A 12,085-nucleotide genomic window follows, 5' to 3' on the forward strand; every position below is an offset into this window, starting at 1 on the left:
GATTATCACAATTAGGTCTCCTAGGCACTACAAGCAATGAATAATAATAATAATAATGTAGGCTGAACCTTTGCGCAGTGTGGGCCATATAGCAGCGATCAGTAGCTTCTGCATCAAGTTCAGAAGATTGTAACTTGCATTTAGCAATAACACTGTTCTAGAAGGATAGCTGACTTCAGGTATTTAAATATGGAGATCAGCAAAGAGGTTTCTTTATTCCACGGAACTAAAATGTGCATGTATGCTGGCAGAAACTGAGGCACTGAGAAACAAAACAATATTTTAAAGACAGTGAAACAGTTGTATATAATTTGCATATAGTGAATAATATAATATAGTGAATATACTTCACATTTGCCACTTGTTGCAGCCCAGGAAAAGGCCAGATCCAAAGCAGTGGCAAAAAGTAGTATTTGGTAGCTCGAAGAGAGCTCAGATTGATTCTCAAGCCTCAAACCAGGCTGGGCAGACAGCTGAGGTTGGGAAAATATCTTGCTAAATCTTTGAGGGCACATCCGATGTACTCAGAACATTCCTCTTTTTAGATTATATTATAGATGTGTGTGTATATATATTGCATGAGGCAATCAGAAGTTCACATGTCAGAAGATTCAGCAAAGTTTAAATGAATCCTTGCTCCGATTTTCTGTTTCAAAATTTACAGGTTTTAACCACAAAAATACACTAGTATGACACAGTGGATCATTTTATTGCAAGTCATGGTGTTAAGATACTAACTTAGCAGAGACCCAATAAAAAAAGGTCAAATGGCATCCAAGATGAGTTGGTTCAAGAATGAGATGGAGGATAATGAAGTATTAATAATTGTGAAATCTACGACAGTAATTTATTCACAATGTTGTTATTTCTGTTGCTGAAAGGAAACTGCAGAATGCTTCTTTTCAAGTATTCAGAAAATTTCATTAAATTTAAATGTACTATTAGGTCAAAGTCATCTGGTGATACCTAAAGTAGGTGTGCTTATGATAGCAGCTTCTACTTGAGAAAAACTTCTAAATTTATTTGAATAAGTGTTAGGGCTCAGAAATATAATTCAATGTGAATATAAAGTGAGTACATAATCTTCCTGAAGTTTCTCTCTCAACTGTAGAACAAGAAGACAGAAGTAGCCAACTAGCTTTGAAAGAAAAATCAGTTTATTTTTTCAATTTAGGACGTTTAAAGTTTGCCAATAGTATTTCACATAAGTAATGAGGACTATCTGTAGTCCTCAAGAATTTGCATCAGTAAAATGGAGTTAACATTTTTGTTTTGGATTTTGTTTGATGCCTCACTGTGATGGATGTGAATCTGGAGGAATGAGGCTGTAAGTGCTTAGCTGGGAGTAAGGAATCCATCTGCCTTTCTGGAAGTGGTACTTGGGAGCGTCCTCATATCTAGTATCTTGTTTTCCTAAATGAGATGGGTTTTATTAAAATAATATGGTGAATCATCTCTCTCTTCTGTTTGTTGTCTGTTTATGGATTCTTTCTCCTGAATATTTTCTTCCCTGCCGCATTTTAAAATACATAACAGCAAAATAATACATTCATATTGCATTTACTAATTCAGTCACTTAATATTGCTTAGTTGCTACCTGTTTCTCCTCACCTCATCAATGAAATTGTAAATAGTATGGATTACTTATTTTAAAGTATTCATTTAATCCCTATATATGAAGTTCTTACTCCACCGTTCCAATGATTTCAGAATTCATGGACCTCAATCTCTTTTCCAGGTATGGAATTTAAACAATTGGAAACATCAAAAAATGTATATGCCGGGCTTTGCTTAGGGTTTAATGTGACTTAATCTTCTTTGTTTGAACTCTTAACAGCAAAATGTCACAAAAATCACACATTATTTTCCAGACCTAAGTTAATTTCAGTGGTTTTATAATCAGTTCAACCAGTTTTCTAACAAAGATGTTGACACAATATTTACTGAGTACTGCCGTACAAGACAACCCATTTTAAACAGTAGTTTAAACTGGGTTTATTTTGGTTCAAACGCTGTCCTATAAACTCTGAAGTGAAAGTTGGACGCATTAGTGGCTTTTCTGTACATAAAGTGTGTTTAATGGCAGGAAAGCGGCATACGCCAACACTTCTCTATGCTTAGAAACTTGGTAGATTCTGTCCCCGCTTCCCATGCGTTACCGCCAGATTCCCCATGCTCTTTGCTGTCTGTCGGTGGAGTTTTGCCTAGCAGAGGTGTTAAAGGTAAATTTCCTCTGTAATCCTGAAGACTATCGCTTCAGCTGGTTTTGCCTCCTTTCTTTCCATCCTTCTTCACCAAAATGTTTTTGCTTACTTTGCGTTTCTTTCTGGCATTGCCCCATCCGTATCATTGCTTGTGCTCTGAAAATTGTGCTTACTTGTCTTGGCTGCTTCTGTTACAATGTCAAAGTCAAGATTCTGGCTTTACTATCAGTGCCCCATGCAACCTTGCTCTGTCTGCATCTGATCTCATTTCCCTGCGCCCCCCAACTCACATTCCACATTCCTCACAGTCCTCTGACTTTATTGCTCCTTTTGTCTGCCTTTCATGCGCTCATTTTTGCACTGTCTTTCATGCTGCCTATGTGCCTGGAACAGTCTTTAGCATCTCAGCCAATTTACAGCTTTGCATAAATTATATTTAATAATAAGACTAACAAAAGTTCATTATCCACATTATTTCAATTAACTTTGTACCTGCGTAAGTGGAAAACAGCCTGAGGGAAACTACTGTTAAACTTTGTTGTGATTTGTTGTGATGCAAAGATACAGATTCGGGCATGACAGTTCTTTTGTGATTCAGCATAATATTTAATTTTTTAACAATTTGGTAGGTGTTAGGTTGATTTTATTTTTTTTCTAGTAGATTTCAGATTTTTCTAATTCATAAATAAGAAAATAGCTACTTATTCCTGGCAAGCGAAACCACCAGAGGGTCATCATCATCACAGTACCTGCTACAGGCTTCTTGCCCTGTGGTGTATTTTACTTCATTTTATCCATACTGATACGGATGTGGAAGGGCTTTGAATGTTGGATTAACTTCATATCTACAAAAAAGTGTATCTTTTGCGTTTAACCTTCCTATTAAAGCAACATACTCATCTGCTTAAAAAAACAGCAAAAGATAATAACGTAAGACTCTGCCTATATCTAGGAAGTTTTCTCAGTGTTTTGGCTACTTTGACGTGGGGGTTTTCCTAAAATATTAAAAGTTGTTTAATATTTTAATGCCCTTCTAACACCAGTGAAAATGAGCTGAAGGTAAAACTTCATGTGCTTCTCCAGCATCAGTGTATAGCTGCAAGGCAGGGCATTCTGCAGGAACTATATGTAATTTTCGAAGTTAAGTTGCACCTGAAATATATGGGGGGTTCCTTTTAGTTTAAATGGTTGTATTGATACTGTTCACAGCTGAGTTGTGGAACCAAATAGACGTGCCTTTAATTTGTTTTTGAATGATCTCGTATATTCTGGAGATTATAATCTGAAGGGTGGCTGCCATAGTAATGTGCCAGTCCCGATGGCATCTGAACGTTCTGAAAGGAAATTCTGGGCTGCAGAAAGACAATGCCACCAATTAGTATTTCAAACTGATCAAAGGTGGGGGACCAAAAAGTTTGCCAATAAATGTAGCTCGGTGGATGGCACTAGAAGCTAGAGTTTGCTTTACACACAGTTAGAAAGATTTCAGTCCTCCTGTCAATAGCATGTGAATTTATAAATAAAAGCCTTAAAACAGACTTCATCCATTTACTGTGCTAACTTTTTTCAGTTGCATGAATACGGCGGAAGATTTTTATTTCAGTGGCCTAGTGAAGAAAAAGGTTGTGGTTCTGCTTTATACGAATCTTTAGAACTTTTCCCTCCTTACCGAATTTTTAACTTTAAACTGAAATTAAGTCACTCAATGAAGAAAAAGGGGGTTTCTATATTTGATGGGATATTCCTAGTCTCCAAAACTTTTGCAGTCTGCTTTCTTAGTACTATTTTAATTATCAAACAAACCTAAAGTTAAATAGTTATTTAAAAGCAAGCTTATTTTATCTTAAAAAATTGATTGTGGCTTGCTGTTTGGAAGAGGACTACTTTGGCATGAATTTCAAATCCCGTTAAGATCATAACTCAAGCAGTTTGTTTAATCAAACATTACTCTAATAAGTCTTACGTGGTCCCTTACCCGACCAGGCCTGTCTGTAACAACTAGTTTATTCTGCGACGAGTTGCTCAACAGATGTCATTCTGGTAGAATAATGCAGCAGAATACTTGTGCGTTGGCTAAAATTACTTCAACTTTGATCACTTTTGTCCAGCACATCAGTCTGGCATTGTGCTTTATACCAACATAACACTTTACCCCGAGCATGCCTTTCAAGCTTAGAATAGCAGAGGAATGTTATTGAATTCAGTGCAGTTACAGATGAGTTAATGAAAGAAGGGAAATACTGTTTTTTTCATAATGCCTTTCTGTTGTACTTTGGAATTAAAAGAGAATTTGAGGAATGTGACTTCTGAGTTCTTTATTTTTACTTCTGGAGGCTTTCTGAAAACAATCTTATGTAGTTGTATTGATCCCACGTTTCTGTAAATAAGTTTCACTCGTTATTTGAAAATAGCCCATTCAGGAGTTTTACATTGAAAGAATAATATTAATGAGACTACTTTGATGTGTAATTGGGGAATAGTTATCTCCCAGGGACAGTTTATCTCAGTATTTAATGCAAGAAAACTAAAATAGCAAAAAAACCCTGTTCTTGTGATCACAGATCAGTATTGTTACATTTTGATGGGCTGTTGTGGGGTCAGTACAGAGTAATGACATCTCTTTACCTTGATACTCCTGCGAAACGAATACTGCACAGCAGGCTACCTGCTTCTTAACAAGCAGGGAAGAAAGGCTGTTTGTTTTGAACAGGAGGAATGAGATCATGTACCAAGTTCTATAGAGTTCGGGCTTCCATAATTCTGTTTTCACAGGTGCGTGTATGTATAAATAGAATAGACCATATATGTGTGTATTTGAAATGTATTTAAAGAAGTTTTTAATAGTTCAGGTATTTTTTAAAGAATGATGACATGCTTTAAATATGAGGAAGCACTAATATGACGTGCACCTTAATTCCTAATAAATACTTCGGTATTCTGTGTCTAAAATAAATGTTCTTGGTTTAGTTTTTAAATTAAAATTGTAAAAACTCTAAAATTGTAAAATCTTCTAGTTGAACGGTAGTTACCAGAACGATCTCCCTGCAAAAGCTCCTGAACAAAACCAATATTAACATAGAGGTTATCGGGTATACGTGTAACTTCCCAGTTGAACAAAAAAAGGAGAGAGATCTCAGTGATTCTAAAACATACAATGAATGTAAAGCTGAGCTGAAAATCCAACCCAGATGCATTTATGATACTGGAATGTCCAGGTAGGGCACCAAAACGGTCTGACTTTCATCCTTCAGTGAGATGTAGACTCAAGAGTTGCAAGTAATGTACCTTGCTGTTGTATAACAAATTGAAGCCAGTTTTCCACTCACCTGTGCAGAATATTTACTTTATTTTTTTACTTTTTTTTTTTTGTTAACCATTTTTCTGTTCAGAGAAAGTTGTTAACTTGAGGTAAGTGTGCTAGACTGCGAGCAAGGTGCTAGCTCAAAGACCTTTTCTGCTGATAGCTATATGTAATTTTTTTTCAGTTCACAGAATTACTAGCAACGCTCCCAGCAGAAGTTAGAATACAATGAATTGTTGGTTCTTTCCAGTTGACAGGTGAACAAATGAAAAGCTAAAGAAGGCATTAGAAGATCGGTTTTGGAGTAGTCTTAGCATTTGCTTAAGTAAAATCTTACTCATCTGCCTTAATATTTTTTTGGTTTAATGAGTCAAGCACTTGACTACTCTGTCTTAGCGTTAAACTCTACAGCCCTCTTAGAGCTGGGAACAGGACGCAGAACTTCTGACTTCCTCAGATATTCTGCCTAGCGAATGGTCACGTAGAATATTAGTAAAATGTATCAAACCTTACTTTTATCTATTTGAGACTGTTTTGGTTTGGTTTTTTTTTTTCCTGGGTGTAATATAGGTTGTTGAGATCTGTACTTGGAAACTAAAATAGCCGTGTGAAGATATTGCATTGCTTGCCGTAAGCCTTTAATTGTTCACAGTTCTCTCCAGCTGGGCAACTTCTACGTCTGATTGTTGCCTGTGCAATATTTACATCCAGGTATAAGATATTATTCAGATTTTGTGATACCACTCTCTATCCTAAGTACAAAAATACATCTTTTTGTGGTTTAAATAATTGCTTATCACAAAACTTAGATAAAACATGTCAGTTCTTTTATTTGTGTCAATGTTTTTGTGGAAAGAGTTTTGTTAACTCTTGTATTTTGCAGCATTCTTCCTGTATTTGAAACTTTCAACTCTTTCTACTTTTCCCCCTCCCTTCCTCCTGACAACCATAATGTGAGATGATTAATGGTAGTGACTTGTATTTTAATAGCATGAGAAAAGAGTTGGTGTAAAAATTACTTTATTTGCATATTGTTAATGAATGTTTGAACTGTGTTGTCTTCATTGGAAATGTGCTTATTAATTCCTATTTTCATGTTTAATATACACACTTTTATTTATGGATCCCATTTGATAAACTTCTGCAAAACAAGTTGTATTTCTTATTACATTAGATGTAGCATGAACCTAAAATTTTCCCATGAAACAGAATACATTAACTAGCAAAACTTGTAACAGAATTTTTATTACCTTCTTCATCCCCTCAGTTTGTTCATTACTTTGTAATACTTTTTACTGTGAAAACTTATATTCTTAATTGCTTTACACATTTGTGATACTTCAGTAATAATGAACCGTTATGAATGATATATTATATAGGTTATTTTTTTTTTCTTTAATGTAGTTTGTTCAATTGCTTTTGGGAGCACTGAAATTCGGCAGTACTGTATGTAAACCTCTGGAACAGATCTAGATCTTTGAGTGTTGGAGGAACCTGGCTTACAATAATTGGAAAAAAAGAAAATAATAAGCTGTGGATTATGATGAAAATAAGGGAATTTTCTCATAAGCTTTTGTTAGTACAAGTTCTGATTTTTAATTTTTAAAAATTTTTTTACCAGGTAAAGCGGAATGTGTATGACCTAACTAGTATCCCTGTCCGTCACCAGTTGTGGGAAGGCTGGCCGCCTTCTGCCACAGACGACTCGGTAAGTAGCTTTGGTTCTCATTTAATTTCTTCCTACAAATTGCTGATTTTACTTGGATTTTTTGTTTAGAATCATCACCAAATAGCTTTTATTGTCCCATATGCCGTAACTTAGCACAGCATAATAATTCATAATCATAACACATAACTTAGAGCTCTATCTTGAAAGATGCAAATACTGAAGTGTTGGCTTGCTGAGCACATTTCTATGTTCGTGTGTGTCAAATTCAGCTTATGTTTTAGACTAGGAGGAGCAAAGCTGTGCAACATTTTGGAAGCTGAGGAGGTCTGTTGTAGTGATTGAACGTCAGGAAAGAGCCCCCTTTTTCACACGTGTTCTGAGTGCTTATCTAGACATTTTCCTCAGTTGTGTCCGTCAGATCACTGGTATTCTTAAGCCCGTGTCTGGCTTTAAGCAGGAGGTTTTGCTATTGAAATCAGTGGAGAGCTTCACTTGCTTTTAAAGGATCTGCCTTGGTTCTTGCTGGGCCAGTAAGAATGTATGGACGTTGCAAGATTACATTTTGAAATAGTAAATAATATGTATACAGTACAACATCTATTCCATTTTCAAATGTATTTTGCAGGTTTTAGAATTACTATTATTTAGAAATGGAAGGAAATCTTACCTGAAATCAATACATACCCTTGGTAACAGAATCATCTGTGTGTGAATTTCTTACAAATCATGAAATCGTGGGACTGCAGAATTCCCTTAAATATTAGACTTGATTCCTTGTATGGTTGTCCCTACAGTGTGTTTTACAGCAAGTCTTTCAGTTTTGCTCACATAATTTTCTTCTTGTGTTATGTTCCCAATGTCAGCTAGTAAGGTCTGCCTTTCTTTAAAAAAAACAAACAAAAAAAAAAAAACAAAAAAAAACCCCAAAAACAAAGAACCCCCCCCAAAAACCCAAACCAAAAAAAACCCCAAACAAGCTGACATAATTATGTAGCTATGTTGTATGTAGAGTGTGTGATCTGAGAAAAATGTAGAAAAATTAAATATTTCTATTTTTATAAAATTCATTTAAACTAGGGGTTGAACTTGAGTATTCTGCAAAGGGAAAATGGAACTGGCGTTTGCTTTCTCTACATATTAGCATTATCTTCAATGCATGACTTTCCTGTCCATTTCTACTGTTTTCTTGTAAAGGGAGAATTGCTGTTTGTCTGATAAGACTGCTGGTTTTTTGTTCTGGGTAAAGGATTTATGCCAATCAAAAAAAAAAAACCAAACCAAAGAAAAAAACCAACAAAGACTGTCTGGATTTCTAATATACTTGTAAAATATGTCTGTGGTAGTGTTTGCGGAAACAGTAGTTAAGTTTGAGAGAGGTGAGTAAATCTATGTCCATGTATTCAAGAGCATATCTGAGACGATAGATGTAAGATCTGAAATAACAGCATGGTGTCATGCGGTAATTACAGTCTTTGAAATGTGGATCCATTTTAACATTTTATTAGTTTACATTAGCCCAAAAAAGAATTGGAAACTCAACACTTCTAATCCGTTTTCCCACAGCTGTTAGGTTTTCCCGTAGGTCCCCCCCCCCCCCCAGCCTCTTTCTTTTGAATAGGATACCTCACATATGTAAAACTCATAAATCTGTTTTAAGTCTGTTTTTACAAGTGACATTGTTGCAGGTGAATTTTTTCCCCTTTTCATCTTTAATGAAAACGGTGAATGTTGAGTCATCTGCTCCAAAGGAGGAGAGTCCTCAAAGCTCACGGCTCGAGTCTGGTGCAGCTGAGACTTGTCAGCTGTGTAAACAGATTTGAATGTGTTACCAACAAAAATATAATTAATTTCTGTCTAAAATTAGAGGCCATAGCTTACTATTTATAAAGATTTAATGTTAGCAATGACTATCTGTGGTTCTGTAGTCTGAACACTTTTTCCTTTGCGAATCAGAAATATTCAGTAATAATTGCTTTAGCAATTAGCGGTGATGTCTTTAGTTCAGCGGCAAATTTTTAAAAACACTTTTTCCGTCGTGAGTTTTTCACTTGCTGTATCGTATAGTGTTCTGTTGCAATTAAAGAGTTAAAGAAAGACTTGATTAAAATACTTTTTCATTTACATGTTATGCAGCATAAGAAATACTTTGTAATACCACAGGAGGTTTTTTCGGTGCAGTTCTCGTTAACCTTTGGCTTAGCAAACAGGACAACTAAATAGACTTCGCATAATTGGATTCCTGTATCATCTTGAGTCTCTTATGCACCTGACAGACTACAGTCTTCTGACATTATCAGGAAATTTAGTGGAGTCAATAGTCATTTAAAACATTGTTGCTTCATCTCCCTTCAGAGTTAAGATATGTTCTCTGCTTGTACTGTCTAATGAAATATGGGATACTGTATGAATTGTCAATAACTCTTTCAGATCCTTTTGCACACTTTCACCAGGGAAATGTGTATCAAAACCTCCACACGCAGGAGAATGTTTTCATGCTGTGACAGTTCGATTGTGGGAAACAAGGCGTACGTGGTCTGTGGAAATCTCATTTCACCATTCAGCAAGGGCATATTTTTAGCTTTCATTGTGCCTGAACAATTTTAACATCATGAATTCTATCTGTTCTGCTCATTAAAGTTCAAAGAAAGTAAATGTATGAGTTTTAAATCATTATTTTTTCTTTAACGAGTTTACTTAAGTGAAACTTCAATTATACTAAAGGCTTTATTTATTTATTTTGGGGTATATAACATCAACTGCTATAATGAAGTCTTAAAAATTATCCTAGAAAACTAAAAGATAGTTGTAATTTGATTTAAATAGATTCACAGTTTGTTCTCAATTTTTATTTTGGATTTTGTAACAACCTTATCATTACTGAGCTTGTAAAATGAAAACCAAGCTAGAATAATTTACTATAATTTCTGAAATGTGTTCCATTTGTCTTTGCTATATTGACTGAACTTCTAAACTTTCACTGGTAATTACTTCTGTTGCCAAGTGGAATGAACAACCTTCAAATATGTGTATTTGAATAGGTGGTATTTTAGTTACAGTTTTGGCATTATTTTATTTATGTAACTACAGATGACTTTTTTGATATTAGCTTTACATGTGTATGTTTGAGGTAAAACTCTTTTCCCTGTGAGGTCGCTGTTTTCGATTTATTTAGGTAGGATGAATTTTTGTCCCTGATGTTTCTGTTGATTTTTGGTAGTGTAGAACAGCAATACCCAATATGAGAAGAAGGAGAGAGCTTGCTTTTGTGCTGCTTTTGTTCTCGGTATTTAAGCTAAAACTTTTTTCTTAGTTGGTTCATTTTTTTAAGTCATTTCAGCATCTCAATGAGAAATGCCTGCTTCTTCATAAGTAAGAACAATGAGCTTGTCAAAACGGGATATATTTCTGCATGAAAATGATGTAAAAGTTTTAGAATGAGGTTTGAGGAGGGAAAGGGGACAGAGACAGAGGATGAAGTGTCCGGTGTTGTAACTGTACTCTCACATGCAGATGCCATACAGAGGAACTCAGCATCCGTCCTTCCACCTACTGCCACTAACGCTTTGTTTCCCTAAACAGTACAGTTGGTCAAGACCTTGTATCCTCATTCCAGGACAAGTAACTACTTCCTCGTTGTATAGATAAGCCATTGGATATTAGTTTAGGCAGAAGCAGGTCTATACTGACAAGTTACTTGTCTGCACTGTGGAAGAATCACATTTCAGATGTGATGTGTGCAGCCGCTAACGTGTTGACGTTCTGCATCATGCCTTGTGAACATGACCACCTTCAGTTCTGCGACGGCTGTAGCAGATGTGGTTGACGTTTCTTAGCTGAATTTAATAAAGACTTCTAGGTTATAAAAAAAAAATTCTCAAATGCTTAGGTATGATCTAATTAGCACTGCTGTTATACTTAGCTATTTCATTGCTAAGTACGAAGCAGTCTGCGCAGATAGAAATTAAGAATGCTGATAAATAGTCTTCTGGTACAAAGTCAAACCATTTGTGACGCTTTTTGGCTGATCTCCAGATTTTTGCAGAGGTTGAGTATTAAGCATCTGAGTAATTAGTATTTGGGCGTATGTATTTCTTTCCCTTTCTGGGTCTTACAATTCTGAACAGAAAGTTCATTACCGCATGCTGTCATTGTGATATGAAAACAAGTTGTGAGGTTTACATACACTGGCTGCTTAATTGTAATGGATGCCATGTCTGCATCTACTGGATCGCTTGCAATTTTCCCCTTGCAACTGATATGACTAAAGAGTGAATAGTCCTGACGAAGACAGTGTCTATTAATCAGAAGCGTAAAATTGACTATATTTAAATTAAAATACATGCATCACTAGAAAATACTCAACTATTTTTTTTCTGTGTAAAAATATCATAATTATAATTTGGATTGTTAATTACTTTGTATGTTAGTTACCTTCTGTGGTTTTCATCCGTCACTTGCAGTAGAGTAGTAGAGTGGATCTGGCAGCATCCTTGTAATTTAGATACAAGAATACTTGCAGTCTGTTTTGTTATGTGGGTTCAGGAATATGGTAAAGTTTCAATTTAACATTTATACTGTAATCCCAATTTAGTAGTGAAAATCGTTAGATAGTACCCAGTTGAAGTTCATGGTAACGTATGAAGCAGGACATTCATCATCATTAAGAAATAGAAAAGTAACTAAGTGATTTAATAAACAGTTCCTAAATGTTTTTATTTTAGATAACCTTCTGACTTTGACTTATGGCTTGCTTGGTTGTTTTTATGTGGATGAAAGTATGAGGAATTATCATGTTCTTTCCCCAGAATAAACGAGGAGGTTACAGTTGTTCCTTCACAATTTTTTTCACCCCACCCCCTTGCCTATTTTCTACTTATAAAAATTAAGATAAACTGATTTAAATTATTTTGT

The 12,085-nt window shown here is 35.3% G+C and overlaps 1 protein-coding gene across 1 annotated transcript in view; it reads left to right on the top strand.

The window, feature by feature from the left end:
• Window positions 1-12,085, top strand: part of FAF1 (Fas associated factor 1) — a 172,839-nt gene that overhangs the window by 77,915 nt on the left and 82,839 nt on the right. Inside the window, exon 8 of the mRNA XM_063343133.1 lies at window positions 7,127-7,213. Within this exon, the coding sequence (XP_063199203.1) occupies window positions 7,127-7,213 (87 nt within the window). The remainder of the gene's footprint in view (window positions 1-7,126; window positions 7,214-12,085) is intronic.

The sequence above is a fragment of the Chroicocephalus ridibundus genome, chromosome 8 (assembly GCF_963924245.1).
Source record: "Chroicocephalus ridibundus chromosome 8, bChrRid1.1, whole genome shotgun sequence".
Taxonomy (NCBI): domain Eukaryota; kingdom Metazoa; phylum Chordata; class Aves; order Charadriiformes; family Laridae; genus Chroicocephalus; species Chroicocephalus ridibundus.